The sequence below is a fragment of the Dendrobium catenatum genome, unplaced genomic scaffold, assembly GCF_001605985.2.
Source record: "Dendrobium catenatum unplaced genomic scaffold, ASM160598v2 fragScaff_scaffold_71, whole genome shotgun sequence".
In the NCBI taxonomy this organism is placed as follows: Eukaryota; Viridiplantae; Streptophyta; class Magnoliopsida; order Asparagales; family Orchidaceae; genus Dendrobium; species Dendrobium catenatum.
This window is the reverse complement of record NW_021318533.1, coordinates 426,801-445,716: the sequence shown is the minus strand read 5'-3', so window position 1 is coordinate 445,716 and position 18,916 is coordinate 426,801. Positions and strand designations below refer to the sequence as shown.

Here is an 18,916-nt window from a genome sequence, read left to right as displayed (position 1 = left end):
ACTTAGTCATAATAATTTTTTATCTTAAATTAAATAATAAAAATTATATTATATACAACAATAATATCAAGTTTTTGTACCACTACGTGGAATCTGAATCTGCTATCTGAATCCTTTTTTGTCATTGTGTCCTAATAAAAATTATATTATATAAATATAATTAATATTAAATTAAATAATTTAAATTTATTATTTATTTTACATTAATGACTTACGCGAAGTCATGACGCGGTTTTTATCTACAAAATTCTAGACGAGTCCAATCCAATGTGCACCGACACAGAAAAACTAAATCACAACCGTCAATTTCAAATAACCAGCAACACGTGTTCAGTCTAGATCGGACGATTGAGAAACGAGGGAAATATAAATAATTAATTTTATTTAAAACGAGCCGGCTGGTGCCCAACAGGACCGCACGTGATGGGTGGAGCAAGATCTGTGCCGTCCATCGCACGTGAGACACGGTTTCTGGCCGTCTGGATCGCGTTCCGGCACACACGCGTCCACGTGTTGAGAGGGCAATTAAATATTTGTTTATTTTTTAATGAATTTTTTATTTTTATTTTCTCTAGACAGTTTCAGGAATTTGCGCGTTCACTTCTGTTTTTTATTTTATTTGTGTTTTTCCGAATTCTGACAAAACACTTTTTTTTCCTTCTAAAAGTCAACTCTATGAGAAAAAAAGGTTAAATATTTTGATTTATCCACGCATGCTTAGTTTGGTTGGTGGGCGAGTATTATTGAGAACCTCCTAATCCGTGCTAGATTCACCTCGAGCGACAACGCCGCTTAAGTGGGGCCGATCAAGTACATGATATGAGGTTTTTGGAATGGATGCCTCTTTTATGTCAGACGAAGATTAGTCATGCCGTCAAGCGCCTTTTCAAATGTGACAACAGTTGGATACCACATTCCATATATATTTATATATAGAAAATTTTACTTTATATCTGTGGACGTGATTCATTACATATGATACCTAAGGCTATATTAATTTTAATGTAAATTCAAAAATTTGTAAACCCGTTCTGATGTGCGTCACATTAAAGATCTGTTTGGGAAGAGATTATTACGTAAGAAGTCTGGAATAGCTTTTCGTCTGGACTCCAGTAAGGTGAATCCATGTAGTTGTTTATTGAATTCTCTCTCTTATACACACTGTGTATAAGAGAAAAACTAAGTCATGTGGCTCCACATTTTTGGAGTCGCGACGAAATCTAGACTCTAAACGTAATAATTTTCATGTTTGAGATGCTTGCACCATTTTATATACTTTGCAGCGTTGTTGTGTAGAAAATGACATTTTACTATTGTTGCTGAAAGCGGTTTTTTATCATAGAAATTTTTTAAAAGCTTACTAAATTTTAAATTGCTATCTGAAAAGTAAAAAAAAAAAAAGCTGACTCAAATAGACCTTTAAGATATCTTGATTCAATTTCTTTAGCATATAATTGGAAAAAATTTCCAATATTTTCTTTCTTTAAGAAATATGTTAGAAATTTTTTTTTTGGATGATAATTTTTGTCTTGATTATATATTAATTTTTAAGTATTTTTATAATATTATTATAGACTTTAGGGTACATTTTTTTAATATCTGTGTGTTATCTCCACATCTAAATTTCATAATTTCAAATATTTTAATTGTAATAAAAATAATTTATGTTAATTTTAATGATTTTTTGTTACATATTAGATTAGGATATCCTAACTCAAAATTTTTGTGTGAATAATGTGGTTATTTACAAATCAAAATAATTTTAATAATATAATATAATTACACTCTCCAAATAAATTAACCTAAAAATTTATTTAGGCCCATTTTATTATGTGGACAAATCAAAATGAATTACAAAAAATTTAGACATCTTTAGCATTAATTTCTCATAATAATACTAATAAATATATATATATATTTGTAGGAACCTTAATTATTTTTTTATACTGCTAGATGCCCCGAAATAAATCTAAATAAAAAATATATTTAGTTTTGTCGTATGTAAGAAATTTGTGATAGTGGGAAGAAAAAGAGTTTATTGTCTTAGCATCATATGAAGATGAATAACGTACAAATACGATAAGTCGAGCTGCTCATGGGAGATGAAAGATTTTTATGTAAAAACTTATGAAGAGGAAAAATCTCAAAGTTTAATCCAATTAAAATTATTCTATGTGTGTATAAATTACAAATGATTTCCGTCCTCGTGATTAAGGGCGGAACTACTCATTATTTTAGGATGGTCAAACTCATTACAAAAGAACTATATATATAATTCAAAGTAAAATCTTATATTTCATTATAATCAATGAATTGAGCAATACTTACAAGCTTCTCAACCTATTTGTTATTTTTTGATAATATTGCATTATGATTTTTAAATGAGTTTCTCGAATTATATCCCTTTTGTTGATATCCTAAGTCTAAATCGAAGGTCGAAGCCAAGGTCAATAGAAAGACTGTCAATATAAATCTCTCCTTACTCTTTCCTCTTCAAATATCAATCAATTTATTAAACCCTAAAAAAGTTCTAAATTTAACATAAAAAACTGGGAATCACTTATCGAATATCTATAACATGAACATTAATATGAAGTGAGCTAGATAAGTAAAAGATTAAAAAAATAGCATGAAATCAGGAATAATTTTTGATAAATCAATGTTGTTAGAACCAAATTAATTGTCCTACCTCAAACAACACTCATAAATTAGTATCATAGGTCTTTTTTTCTAGTTTATCTTAACTTCTTGTTATTCTATTATCTCAATTTATTCTCTCTTTTTTTTAAAAGGCTTATTAATAGCTTTAAGTCTTTATTGAAAATATGGTAAAAGTGAATAAGAAATAACAAATTTCTTATGCTATCACCTTAAGAGAATACTTAGGAATTTTCTATGTGGAGGAAAAAAATCTTGATCAATGTAGGAGTTTGTCAAAATGGTTGGAGCTTCTTTTTTCTCTAAAATATGGGTAAAATGGGATTTTGATGGCAAAATTAACTTAAAAATCTTTTTTATTTATTAAAATTATATTTTGGAGGGTGGGCAACCCACCCTCAAGTAAGGCTTCGTTTGTGACAACTTTTGGCTACTAGTTTTTCATAGCTTTCAAGGAATTTTTTGTACTAGAAAATTGTTGTAGAAAGCAGTCCCAAATGAAATTTAAGTGTGATTCTGCCCATGCTCGTAATTGAGGAAGGAATTAATGCAATATAGTAGCCATGAACTACAAATGATTGACTCTAATATGAAAGTTGGAGGTGCCTTGGGCACGACAATTATCTTCAAGAGATTATTTGCTATTTGTTATGTCGTTACATTTGAGGAGATAGAGGGCATCGTCTTTATTGGCAATAACATGCATCAATGTTGTTGGCAACGTCAAGCAATAAAGTTGGAAAGCATCAATATTTGTGTTAATGACGTGCATCAACTTTATTGTTGATGATGTGCATCAAAGTTATTGAGGTTGGTAGGTGATGATAGCATGGCATAGGCGTTTTGTGTTCAAGGCATGAATCAACGTTGTTGGCAACAATAAGTGAAAAAATGAACATGTGTCATCATTTATTTTGATAGCATTTAACAACCTTATAGGTGATAGCATGTGTCGATAATGTTGGCAATTGTAAGTGATGAAATATATGGGATTCAATGTCTGTGTCAATAAATTGCATCAACCTTATTAGCATTTGCATGGGTCGATATTATTTGTAACATTGGGCTTTTGCATTTTGTTAACGGTATGCATTAGTTTCATAGGTGATAATGTGCATCGATATTGTTGGTGATAGCATATGAGAAATTCAACAGGTGTCAAAGGTTGATCAATGGTAATCGTTAGATCTTAATCTAGTAATGGTGGTCAGGTAATCCTAATCAAACGATGGTGATCAAGTGATGTCAAATAGGTGAATGTTACTGGAACGACTATATAGTTTTTTAAATTTCCAAGCGCTCTTCAAATTTAAGTTCAAATTCAAATTTCCTTTCATGTGGAAAATGTGTTCAATTATAATTTTTTATAATGACTTTTTTATTATTTTGACCAATGTCCATTGGCCAACCCTTGCTGATTCTTTTGATTATAACATGTTCTCACTTTTTAAATATCTTAATAACCTAAAAATTGCATGGTCATGAGCTCATTGGATTCTCTCATTCAGATGCTCATTTGGATGGCAAGCATATAATATTTGAGAATTAATTAGTTCATCAATTAATATCACAAAATTTGCAATTATTCTTAAAGTACTTATTTTGATCTTATTTGGCTTCGTTTGAGACATATTTCTTATTGTTTTCTAAAGCAACTTTTTAGTATAAAAATTTGAAGTTTTAAAAATTTTTATATAAAAAATTTGTTTAAAAAAACAATGAGAAAATCATCCCGAACAAAACCTTTGACTCTAATTATAGCACTTTTGGTATCATTAAATTTATATCATTGAGGCATTTTATTCAAAAGTTAGCTAAAATTAGAACTCGAATCAGCCTAACCCTACATCCAAAATTCTTAAATTCAAATATTATATTGAGATTCATGCTTGCTCTTATAAATTTTTAGATAACTATATCACCCATGAATCAAAATATATCATAAAAATAATGTAGCAATAGAATTGTTTAAATCATAAGAATTTTTAGCCTCATAAATTTTAATCCCAATTTATAAAAAAAAACCACTAAAATTTTTTCTAATCAAACATTTTGAGAAAGCAAGTAGCTAATAATAAATACTTAACCAAGTAACCATTAAAAAAAATTACAATTCAAAGTTCTAACAGCTTCAATTTAAGGCTTCGTTTGAGACAACTTTTTTTCTGCTTCTTAAATCAACTTTTTGAGTTAAAAAAATCTATTTTAAGAATAAAAAAAAAAACCCGTAAAAAAAAACAAGGAGAAAAACATCAATGGCCAATAATTGCTGCCAATTTCTACACCTCTTTTAAACCATCCAATTTTACAGAATTTTTACAGTAGAAATCAAATATTTATACCATTAAATAGAGTTATTGAATAGAATTAGTATGACTAAAATAGATCACAAGCTAAGATCAACTGTAAAATATTCAAAAACTACAATAAACAAGAATTTGATGAGAGAATCCATCACATATAAACCATATATAGGATTAAACATCAAAAGTGTTCTCCTAAGAAGCCTGGAAAGGCGGCTTTCGAACGGCTCGGAGTTGCGGCGAGTTCTCGAAGCAATGGTGGAAGCCATAGTGAGGGTATCTCTCATACCATGTATCCTGCTGCACATGAGTATCCCAGTGCTCACCTGAGCTGCTCTTCCCATATTTGTGCACCCAACCAGTTCCATTGTGCTGCTCTCCCCATGTTCGGTTCCACCGATCCCGATTGCTTCCTTCCCACCATGTCTCCCCTTGCTTTACGCCGTGTCCGTCAGGATCGAAGTGCTCGTCCCATTTGTCTCCCCATTTTGACCAGCCATCATCGCCTTCCGATCGCTCGGCCCATTTGTCGGTGTACTTTATACTACCTCCTTTGCCATCATAATTCTCACCCCACCTGGAAGCACAAGAACAAGTAGGCAAACCATCTGTAATTCATCATCACATATTTGGGATAAAAATTTTAGATCAGCTTTGAGTGCAATATATAGATAATCTGTTAGATTGGACCGGTCTAGCTGGTCCTGGCCCAAGCGCGAATGAGGCGAAAATTCTCCGCCTCCTACTCTAGCTGCAAGATCCACGGGAGCCAATTTGGAAGGATTTTTGAGGGATGCGGGAGGGAAATTTGAAAGTAGGGAATGTTTAGGGATTTCCTCTTGATTTGTATGCATTAAATACTTTGTTTTCTTAGGATTAGGGATCTTGAATTTGACTGATTTTGGGGTCTCTTAGGTTTAAGTTTTGGGCTCTAGATTCGTCTAGAGATTGGGAGAGAACGATCCTCCTCTCGAATAGAGGATCAGTTGTATCTTGTTGTTTTCTTCCGTTAGTTGATTTCTTGCAATAAAATCTATTGTTTTCCCTGATTTTCTTTGGAGTTTGGAAGAGTTTCTCGCTGATTTTCTGAAATTGATAGGATTTACTTGAAATCTTCAAGTGCTTCCTATCATAATCAATTTATATTGCACTCTTTTGTAATGAAGAAGAGAAATAAAATCAGTTGTGATGTTGCATATATTGAAGAAAATATTGATTAGATTAGATCAGATTTGGATGTATGATATATATATATATATATATATATACAAAATCAAGATCTTGGGAAAAAATGAAGAGCAAGAAAAAAGCTAGAATAAGAAACAATAGTAAATGAATACCTCTCATGCCAAATATGTGCATGGCCCGGCTCTAAATTTGTATTGGGATCAATGCAGCACCATTTGTGTGCCCATTTCTCAGTTTGCCCAGAATCATCATAATGCTCCCACCATTTTTCTTGCCATTCATCACCTTTTCCATTCTTACCCCACTTGTCGGCAGTTTTCTCAAAATTAGTAAGGCCACTACTAAGGTCCTGGACAATTCAAATTTTTATTCAAAATTTCTTTGCAGTTTAGTTCTGATGTAGCACAAATAAATACGCCTTAAGGAAAACATAAAATGATACTAAAATCATAATAGATTGTTTGGATGTATATAAGCCAATAATTTTCACCAAAGTAGGAGAGGTAGTAATAAACCTCTTTTTTGTTTTTTTTTTTTGAAGATAGTAATGTACCTCTTTTGGATTGTCATTATTTGAAGTCTAGGTAACAATGAAATGAGGCAATCTTAGCCCAATGACGATGTGCCTGTCTAGTTAGATCTTAGAGAGGTATTATAAACAAACATTAAATGGAAGCATTTACAAGTGCTGAAGACAATAATTTATCTTCAAATATGAGCTCCAATTGTGATTTAGTATGCATAAAATCCTCACCAAAAAGGTAAATTCACTATTTGAAACAAAGGAATACAAATAAATAAACAGAAAATATAATCTAAAAAATGTCAGGTGTCAATTCTGTAACTTTGTCATCATCATTTGCCAAGTACCAACTATTTAAGTTGATTTTATGAATCCTCATTTTCTATAAAATTCAATAAAATATTGCTCGAGAATCGAGATGTTAAACCAAAGCTTCACAAATCATTTTTATTCATTTATATCCCTATCATCTTAGGTAAGCTTCACAAATCATTTTTATTCATTTATATCCCTATCATCTTAGGTCTATCATTTATCCTATAACTATATTTATATCCATCCCATAGGTGCATTTTTTCCTATTCATTGTATAGGTTCAAACCACCAAAGTCTATCTTTAACTATATTATCTTCAATAGACGTCACTCTAATCAACCCATCTAATTTAATCATTCTATAATTTAACTTTCATAGCTTTCTCATTCATTCATCTTAGCATACTCATTTATTTTGTTGGGAAGTAAAATCACTCAATGAAAAATAAACAAGAAAAAAGAAAGCAACGAAAAAGTATACCAGAATTTAACATGGAAAAATCCAAAATCAGGAAAAAACTATGAAGCTACACCACACCAAAAAATTTACTATTAAAATTAGGAGAAATTGTACAAATCTCTCTTCTTACACTATCTTCTTGTTTCTTTTCACTTCACACCCAAATAACTCCTCAAAACAAATAAGAGATGCACTTAAAGTATCCAAAGGATGCAACTCTTCAAGTGAAATAAGAAGAAAAGGGAAGAAAAACTACTCAGCCCGACTAGCAACGCTGTGACGTTGAGAGTAGCACTCCACTCTCTATCTCCAGATTGAGCCTGAAGCACTGCAGTGCTCCAGCATATAGCATTGTGGCCCCATATGACTATACAAACATATATAAATTTTTTTTCCAAGGGCTTCACTCCCAAGCAAGACCGCTCATCGAGCTCCTCGTCCAATACACCCAAAAAAATTGAGATTTGAGTCAACAATACAACCCAATTGATCAACATAATCAAATTCCACACAAAAATAACATATGTCACACTCAAATATAGTTATCAATGATATTGTTGCTACCAACACTCATATCTATGAAATATAATCAACCTAATTGCAATTTTATAAAATTCAACTTCAATTTTCCGTTATATCCTCTTATTGTATAATACTCCTAAGCGATTTCTCCATTTTAACTAGGAAAGTAATGGAGTAGAGCAGAACTGAGTATCATGGATTGGACTTGACTTGATGATTTTGCAAGTTATTCAAGTTCGATTTGAGATTGAGCTGAACATTCACATATATGTTTGTACATGGTTTGTTTAAATTTTGCTATAATCGTACTTGGTTTATAAGTGGATTTCCTAAATTAATTGAACAAGTATCTAAATGAGCTACCAAAAATACAAAAAAAATTTAAAGAGTACTTGACTTCTCGTAAAAAAAAAAAAAATTCAAATCTAAAAGAACAAGTAATTTAATAAATTTGAAATTAGTATCTAATTACCTGATAAAAAAATATAATAAATAAATCACAAGCAAACTTTCCTGTCATTATATAACATAAATAAGCACCAACATACTTGTTCATTGAAATAGAGAAATAATAGAAAGATTGCGTTATAACAACATGCAGGTTCACAAATAAATTATTAATTAGTATTTAAAAACAGAAAGCTAAAAAAATAAATATAAATACTTGTTTGGATAAAAAGCAATATGCAAATTCAATACACTAATGACGAATTAATGAAACTAATAGACAACTAATTAAGTTAATTAAAAATATTAAAAAAGTCATTAATATCTTGAAATTAAACCTTATTGATATTAAATTTGTGCTTGAACATTCTAAAAAACAAACAAACAAACAAACAAACAATGATAAATAAAATTTTAAAAATATAGATTCCAATTAATTATATAATTATGATATTTATATAATTAAGATAGGATAATATACACATATTAATGAAATAAATATATGATTGATAATTAATCCTAAAATGTTATAGATATTAAATTATAATATATTAATATTAAATATGTAACTAAACAAGTTATATTTAACCAGATGTTAATTAAATAATATACAGGTTATCATCTAACTTAATATCAAGCCAATAAGTTATTTTCTGAGCAACATATAAGCTAATTTAGGAATATAAATAAATGAGTTCGACTATGCTTAAGCGCTCATTTAACCTTTGAGTTTTAAAAAAAAATGTACAAACGTTTTTAATTACTAACTCCAACGAACTTGAATAAATATTAATTGAGCTAAGTTCAATTTGTTCATTGAGTGCATTGGTTCACTTAGAACCCTAATTTTAACCACATAGTTTTAACTTGTTTATTCAAGTTGAAACATCCAATTGGTGGCACGAATCCCGAGACAACAACACGAATTTTGAGGAAAATCGGCCTCGTCACTGTCCAAACGATATCCGTTCACGAAAACAGATTTCTCAACTGCGACTAGAATAACGTAGATACCTAATTTTTATGTTCAATTTGGATCATCTGGATTGGTAGCATGAATTTTGAGATAAAACACGCATATCGAGGAGAATTGGCCTCGACATTGCCCAAACGAAGCCCGATCGCAAAATGGACTTCGTCATTGTGTTTGGAACATCGTTAATATTTTAAATGCACTACCGATTTGTTCAATTGAGATTGTGCACACAAATCGAGATGGTTCCAGTGTAAATATTAGTCTTGTTGTTGCTCAAACAACGTCCGATCGTAAAATGGACTGCATCTTTGTGTTCGGAACACTGGCAATACCCTAAATGCACTGCCGATTTGTTCAATTGAGATTGTGCATGCAGATAGAGTCGGTTCCCCTGTAAAAATTAGTCTTGTCGTTGCTCAAACAACGTCCGATCGTGAAACTGATGACGTCATTACGACCGGAACATCAACGATACCCTAAATGCACTATCAATTTGTCCAATTCCGATTATCGACGAAATTGACACATTAAACGAGACAATCGACACGCAAAGCGAGAGAACTCGCAAATCTAGACAATTTTTTTACTCCATTAATGCAGATTTGTCATTCAGAATTAATGCTGAAATGACTATAACACTAATATGGCATTTAACTCAATAAAAACCTTACAAAGGATCAGATGCCAAAACAGGGAAAAGTCAAAATGCCAATTAATGCACTTACCTTGTTTGGTTAAAACCTCACCATTGTCAATCTACTGTCTCGCAAATCTAAAAACACCTCTTCGAAAAGCTTCCATCCCCAAGCTCCCCACGTCAACCTTCCTGCTCGACCGTCCACGTGAAGCTCCTTAGCTGCTGAACCTGAGCCTATATACACATCCAAATCCACACTAGTCTCAGCTCCGAACAGTTGAATCCTTCCAAGTTGGACGTTTACAGCCAGATCCTTCTCTTCTCTGTTTGAAACTCCAAACAAGAAACACCCTCAACAAACCTACAGAGCAATCAAAACATGCAACCTATTATGACAAACCTATTATCTACTCTACACGTCCGACCAAGTCCGCCTCTTTAGCCGTTTGCACCACCGGCTTTCCTCAGAAGTCAGAACCATGAAACCCAACTTAGTTTTAGCGGCGATAGCATTCGACTTGTTGGAGACAAAGCAAGAGAACCATGCAGCTCTCTCAATGATTTCAGTATCAGAAAAGAAGCTAGAGAGGCTAAGAGGAAGCATTCCATGACTCATGCTCAAGTATATTTCTTCCCTACTGAATCTGAAAGGTTCCAGCTCAAAGGAACTGGTTTTCCAATGGTATAAGAAGATGCATTTGCAGCCTTGGGAAAGCTTAAATGTGCGAATTAGATGGCTGGTTCCAGCTAGATATAGATGAACTATGCTGATACCAATCTATATTAGCAAAAGCTTGAAGTGTAACAGTTCAAAGTTTCTACACTCCTGTTCTGTACTCCAAACTTTCTCTTCTTACTAAAATCCATCTTTCTTCTTCTCCGAAGGCAACAAGGTAATCAATGATCAATGAAGTGTTGAGCTCTTGAGCTCATTTCTTTTCAAAAAGAAGTGGACTTGAATCAGAGATCAACCCTAGCTTGAAGCAAACAGAGTTTGAAAAGGAGCTATGCATTGGTTTAAGAAATCTCAAGAACAGTGCCCAACCATTGACAGGAGCTTCAATATAATACCTTGAATGCATTGATGAAGTAATATCAGAAGATAATACTGCTACAACAGCCACTACCACGTTGAATGGAGCTTGTGTTCTCTGGCATGCTGATCCGGCCACAAGGGGTTACAACAGTATTGCCGACCATCATTGCACATGAATTCTATGATGCTCTGTCAATCCATCAATTTCAGAAAATTTTTCAAAGGTGGAATGAAAGGATGATAGACGAGTTAGAAGATTCATCTTTTCACTTTATTATATCCCCACAACCCACTCCTGCATCTCTACTGTATGTGAGAAAATGTTGTGAATAGGCTGACAAAGAAGAAATTGCAAAGATTGAACAGATTGAGCTATTTATGTTGGTGCGCTGCGGAATTTTTTTTTTCTTTTTTTTTTTTAGCAAAAGTGCAAAACACAGCTTGCTTGATCCTAGCAAGGAAATGGCTTATATACCCTTGGACGAAGAGATGAAGGTAAAGGGAAAGCAGCCATTGATGTTGTTTGCAATCCCTTGGGAAAGTCAGGTGGTGCTTTGATTCAACAGTTCATGATATTAGCATTTGGCTCTCTAGCAAATTCTACTTCCTATCTTGGAGGAATACTATTGGTAATTGTTCTTGCTTAGTTGGGTGCTGCCAGAACTTTAGATTCCCAATTCTCTCCATCAGCCAAAATAGAGGGAGAGAGAGAGAGAGAGAGAGAGAGTGAAAAAGGAGGTTTTTGTATCTTTGTAAATTTTGTAATTTGTACATTTGTTACCTCATCGCCGCCGATACCGAAGGTATAATCTCCAAAACTCAAATTTCCCATTCTTGTCATTTGCGGCGAACCGGGGAACCACCTATATGCGTTCTCGTAACACGGTAGGAGGGAGCCCGGTGCAACGCCTATGACGAGGCGGGCAATCACTTAAAATCTCATTCTCGTCGTTTGCAACAGATCGGCAAACCCCCGATACGCGCTCTCGTAGCACGGTGGGAGGAAACCCGGTGCGGTGCTTATGACGAGGCGGGTAATCACTTTAAATCCCATTTTCGGCTTTTGCGACAGATCCGAGAACCACCTATACGCGCTCTCGTAGCACGATATGAGGGAGCCCAGTGCGACGCATACGATAAAATGGGTAAGCCCTATACATGTTCTTGTAGCGTGGTGGGGAGATCCACTTGTGTCCTTCGTACGGTTACTTTTGAAGACCCCATACACGCTCGTGTAGCGTGGTGGGATGAAAGATGTACGGCCCGGTGTCCCCCGACACCTACCATACACGCTCGAGTAGCGTGGTGGGATGACCCAGTTTCCCGTGGTTTTCCCCTAAATGTGAGAGACATCGGGAGGCTGCAGAAATTTTTATTGAATCGTGGACAAGACTTGGACAAAATGTGGGCAATTTGAACTTGAGCTCATATTTGTATTTGAGCAAATAAAAGGACTATAACTCAACTTAAATGATAAATGAACTTACAAATCAAATGAGATGAACAAAATTTGAACATTTGAACAAAGGAAAAGAGGATTTGATTTGGGACTGTAGTGGACATGAACGTAAACTGAACTCAGACTTGAACAAAATTCGGACAATAGGGGACTCTATTTATGCTTGGTTTGAATAATTAAATGGATTAAATAAAAACTTGAATGATTAAATGAAAGATTTGATTCAAGCTTGATTTGTACAATAAAGAGTTGGACTCAAATGTGACATGAATTACAAAAAAATATGAACTTGAATTGAACATAAACCTAACTCAGATTTAAACAAAGCAATGAGACTTGAGCCAAGTGCATGGGAACTCGAAGACATTGAACTTGAACCATACTATATCAAATGGGATTTGACAATGAACTACACTCAATTTGAATTGAATGATCCATCAGAATTCAAGTTGGACAATGACACAAAAATTTTGAAGGAACCATAAAAGATTTGGACTCAGATGAGCAAACTACGTAGAATCAATCTCATGACAACATGAAGCTTAAACCAAGCATGAAGGAGTTTGATATCATGCTCAAAATGAAGTTATGAGTGTTGAGATAGCAACTCTTAATTAAGTGCAAGAGAAGTATATGCAAAACTTATGTTGGATAAAGATCTTACAAATACCCCTCACTCAAGAATGATGATGAAAATTCATGCAATCAATCTACTTGAGATAATTGCAATGATTACGAGTACGTATGGAGGATACAATGACATACTTGCAATCAACGACACAAAGATTTCCAATCAACATTAAGGGGTTCTCAGATGTAGAATGCCACATTCTATGATTTATGTTAACATGAATTCAAATACAATGTATCTTGCAAGAAGCAAAGGACATTAATACACTTGTCTTCTACAACAAGAGACCAAGATGTGATAAATGTAGCAATGCTCCACAACCGGCATAAAGATACAAATGAAGATATCCAACCCCGCAACCAATGAGAATATAAAAGGAATATACAGTCTAGTTGTAGCCAAATATTCAAGGAGCCTGCAACAAGTGCTAAGATACTTATACAATCTATGATAAGGCAGTGGCAAATAGATGCACATGTTTCCTACAAATAGGGGGATTCAACATGCGATGAATTGAAAGACATGACATGTCTTGAATATTTCGAGGAGAATACAACTCTCATGCAATTTATATAGTGCAACAACAGACAAACACACCGGTCATCTACCAACAAAAGCAGATGATACATAGAAAATGCAAATTTTCAAAGATCCGTTGTACACTCAATGTGTTTTCCACCGGCAAAAAAATACAAAATGAACACAAAAAATGCAAGCATCCACGAACCATTGCAGAAGACCCATTGTATACCCAATATGTTATTCTCAAGCAAAATACCAAGTAATTACAAGCTGCTACAACACGCCACCGGATCTGCAACACTTATACAAGCAGACAGAAGGCGTTCAATCTACTACGCGACACCACCGAATCTACAACACTTATACAAGCAGACATAAGGCGTCTACAATCTACTACACAACGCCACTGGATCTGCAACACTTATACAAGCAGACAAAAGGCGTCGACAATCTACTACGCCACGCCACCGGATCCACAACATCTATGCGAGCGGACAGAAGACGTCTACAAATATTTTCAAAATACCCCCACACATGCACTATAGTTTGTATACACATAGGTACACAAATGGGTAAATAAAATCATAAACCCGCATGGGCCCCGACGAGCGTGTTGTACGAATACACGTGACGTCTACGAATACTACACGAGTTAATAAATTTGAACACGATCCTCCTAAGCAAGTAAAAATGAGTCAACAAGGTTCAACAAATAATTATTAAATGTCCCCAAACACCCGTATGAGCCCCAGCGAACGTGTTATTGGTACACGCATGACGCCTAAGAATACTGCGTTGGTCAATAAATTTGAACCCGATCCTCCTAAGTAAATAAGAGTCGACAAGGTTCACAAACACTTTCAAAATGCCCTCTCAAACTTCCATAAATTTAAATATTTTTAAATGATTGCAAACACCCCGATGATGGTCGTGTTGAATGAAAATATCAACTGAAGGAATTAATTTTAAATATTTTAAGTTCCACCTAAAAACTCACAAAATTCAAAGCTCCCAAAAATCCAAAAATCCAAAATTTCAAAAATCCCAAAAACCAATATTTAAAATTAAAATAAATTAATTAACCACTTAAAGTAAAATCCATCCATCATCCACAATAATTTGTCGGGGTGGACAAATCAAAATTTACTTCAGCTCACATAGAGCTAATATCTAGTAAAAAATGTCACTATGATCCATTCTTAAACAATCTCCTGCAAGTAAGGACGTGGTACGTGGCCTCTGACCAACGGTTTTGCTGCCAAATGGCACCACAGGATAAACGGTTATGACCCGGGGCCCTCTGAACCGAGTGGTTTTGCCGCCAAATGGCACCACGAAATACCGGTTATGGTCAGAGCCAATATGTCCCTTAAAGACATCAAATCCTTGAGATATGAATCAACATAATATAATTGCCAGGGCACAAAGCCCTCTGTTAGCTAAGGTCGATTTGAATTTGTCCCCTAAGACAAACATTCAACCTAGGTCTACAAGGTACCCTTGGACGAAGCAACTCATGACTACCGACAAGGATCCTTCTGTCATATTGGGTCGACTACCTCCTCTGACTAAGTAGACCAGGGACCACGATGGCCCGGAATGACGGAACCATGGGATCTTGATCGGGTCTATCATCAATTCCCCCACCATTCGCTTTAAGTGCAAGATGGTGCAATTTCAATTTTAAGTATCAAACCATTCAAATTTTCTAAATACCATTGCTGCTACTATATGCCGGATAACACATATCTCTACGTATCTGATTGACGACTAGCCTTAATCGAAAGTTCTCTCTCGTTACCGTGAGGGGTAATTAACTATAGGGGGCTGTGCCTATAGGAAACCAGAACTCATATTATAAAATCCTCGCAAAATGAGGGCGAAATCTCTGGGTAGTGTCTTATCTACAAACTCATCTGCCTTCCAAAATTTACCCCGAAACTTAGTTCTGTTAAAACTCCCTCACCGAAAGAAAAAAAACAACAGTAGCGGGCGGAGGCTGGGGCCGAATTTTCGGAGCCCACAGTTATCCCCAATAAATATCATTTCTTCCTTAGATATATGTTGTAATAGTTCATCCAACTCTTCTCAAAATTAATTTTTTTATATCATCTTCTCTTGAGGAGGATAAGCTCTAACTAGCTATTATGGCAAAGCAAAAAAGAGAATTCATTCCAACCTTACCATGCACAAATAAGATGACCCTAATCATTTTTCATTATCAACTACTGCCAAAAAAAAAAGAGTCATAATTCATTTGTAGCAGAAACTATGTCGTGGAAGAATGATGAATTAATTTCACCTGCCGCATAAGTTCTCTCCAATATTCACGCCAAACATTTCCATTGGCATCACGTCCAGATTTCTCCGAGCCAAGCTCCTTATAGTCAAATTGATCAGAGGCCTCCCAATATTTGTCCTCCCATTCAACTGTTCCATCTGCACTAACTCCCCGATTCAGTGTCCACTTGCAAACCACTCCATCTACCCTTTGATCCACACCTGACTCCCTCCACCACTTAGAACCATCAAGATTTACTCCATGGGTTGCCCCGTCATTGCTCTTACCAAGGGCTTCTGCGGCCTCTGCTGCATTTCTTGAAAAGACCACCTCAAGCTTCTCTTGATTAGCTTCCATGGCTAAATCAGTGGAAGATTCAGTCTCTGCCTTTTCAACCTCCACAACTGATTGAAGAGGTGGAAGCAGAGGTACGTGTTGGTTCTCAAGTAAAGTACTCTCAAAAGGAAGCGGCAAGATATCAGCAGACAGCTCCATTTCCATGACAGAATAAGATGCATTTGGAGGTGGATTTAATTGTGAGGATGGATGTAAGCTTGTGGCATTATCACTCAATTGACTTCTGTTATCAACTGGGGGAGACCATGACCAAAAATCTGGACCTGGAGTTCCCCTCCCAGAAGTTCCTGTTTCAGAAAAAAAAATGAAATCATGCGTAATAATATTGGTTAAGTTGATGAAAATTCAAGGTGGGAAAATGGAGCTCATCCTGGAAATTAGAACAGTTGATGCAGTGGATGAAAGTAAATAATGTTAATCGATTAAAAGCAATTACGATATGAGAAATCTTATCTTTTCACAGTTTGAAAAAAATTTTGTTAGAGCTCATCTAAATTTATTTATTTGATCAACAATGCAATTCCATCTGCTTTAGATTTCACCGGATATGAGATCATGCTAACACTTCAAGTCCATAACATATTCTATTTGTCATTTTGTCTTCTCGTTTGGGGCAGCTTTCTTACTGCTTCTTAAAATAATTTTCTAGTAAAGCTTTAAGCAGGAAGAAAGCCATCCCAAACGAAGCCTTTATCTTTATCATGCAACCAATTTCCACATTAGAAAGTTTTTGACATATTTATTCTTTATTACCATTTTCAGCTTTGCTGTAAGGTCTTCTTGTATCATTAGCCAAAAAAAAGGGGTTAAATGACAAGCACATTTAAATGTGCAACATTCTATTTATGGGAAGAAGAAGCAAGAACAGCCCTTCCAACATCACCAGATATACTTCTCTCCTTAGGCAGATCTATAGGTGGGATAATAATCATGGTTTCCGCCATGTGAAAATGAAAAAAAGTTATCTTGAATAAAGTGATTAACAAGAAACAAGATTCAAAAGTGTGGATGCCAAAAACTTACACAAAATAAGTACAAAAAAATATTACAAGAATTTTTTATAAAAGAACATAGTTTGAAGAGTTCTGAAGTTAGTTTTATGAAATTTAGAAGCTAAAATTTGGATTGTTTTTCCAACAGGATTCCTAAAATCCCCCAAAAAAAGGGTTTATCAGTTTAGTTAACAATATACCAAAAACACGTCCTATAAACTCACAGGCCTTCATGCACTGTAACGCAGATCAGTTCTTGAAAGCAATTCTAGGATGGTAATTTATCAAATCATGCAATGTAATGGCATCTTCAAAACAAAGAACACTCCACTTATCTAAATATATATTAGATCATATTCTCCAAGGGCAATGCAAGACAAAAGCCATAAACATCCCGAGCCGACCATGAAAAAAAAAAATGTTATCAAGCATCCCCTTAGAGAAGTAGCTAAAATCACCTTGATTCTCAGGAACTGATACTACGATTTCCCTCACCACTTCACGACGACCTAAGCCACCATCGGATTTCGATCCATGTGGCTCATCCGAGGGAAGCTTAGGTGGAGGCGAATCCCTCAGGAAGGCTCGAGCCGCCGAAATGGCGGCAGAAGCGCGGTCGATGACCTGCAAGCGCTGCACGCGATCTCTTTCCTCTTTGGGAACCTCAAGGATCTTGTTGAAGAGCTCCGTCTTCTGCTCCACCGTCTCTTTGTTTTCCACCACCACATGAGGCGGCTCTTTAGAGCCTTCGGCGAGCTTGATGAATTCCTGGGACTTCCGCTCGCGCTCCACCGCCTTCTTCCACATATGGAGGTATGAATCACCGACATCGGAGGAAGGGGGGGAGGAGGCCCTGATGATGGAGCGACTAAACCTCTCTCCGTCAAAACGCCATGGGTGGAACGACATGCAAAAGAAGTTAGGTCGCGCGAAGGCAGTAAAGTGTGCCGACATCTCGTCGTCGCCGACGACGACGGTGATCGAGTGGAGGCGCAGTGAGACTTCCAATAGTGCGAGATTGCGCTTTTGTTTTGGGGGGAGCAGTGTAAAGAAAAAAAAACCTAATTTATTATAGGATCTGAATTTATTTTTTTTAGTTATGAGAAAATTTTAATTTCATAATTTTGTTACTAAGTACTAACCTCTAATTTATTGAATTTATTTATTTTTATTTTAGAAGCATAGTCATGAATTTATAAGAAGACTTTAATTTCATAAGTTCAACTATCACTACTAAATTTATAAATATTTTAGGACATAAAATTATAATAATTAATTAATTATGACAACTAAATTTATCAATTATTTGATATACATTTGCATATTAATTTACTATTTATAAATTTAATCATTTAGGTTGTATTTGAAACAACTAAAACATTTTGTAAATATGATTTTTAAGTTGTTGCAAAAAAATAAATTTTTTTTAAGTTGTTATGGATGTTATAAATATATTTTTCTTTTAAAATTTGAACAATTACTTTCAAAAAACTATCACATATTAATATATTTGATTATAAAAATAATTTCTCAGTATAAAAAATTCTAAAAAATTGTATGAAAATAATAAGCAATACTAGTGGATTCATTCAAACTGGGCTAGGCCCCGT

At 34.7% G+C, this 18,916-nt stretch overlaps 1 protein-coding gene across 1 annotated transcript; it reads right to left on the bottom strand.

Annotated features, from left to right (window-relative positions):
- Positions 1–4,924: 4,924 nt before the first annotated feature.
- Positions 4,925–18,337, bottom strand: LOC110097288. Its single transcript, XM_020823572.2, has 4 exons — positions 17,765–18,337; positions 15,979–16,601; positions 6,302–6,498; positions 4,925–5,538 (listed from the first exon to the last, which is right to left on the bottom strand). Exons 1-4 carry the CDS (start codon positions 18,258–18,260, stop codon positions 5,157–5,159), a joined length of 1,698 nt encoding a protein of 565 aa, XP_020679231.1. The 5' UTR covers positions 18,261–18,337; the 3' UTR covers positions 4,925–5,156.
- Between the last annotated feature and the right edge of the window lie 579 nt (positions 18,338–18,916).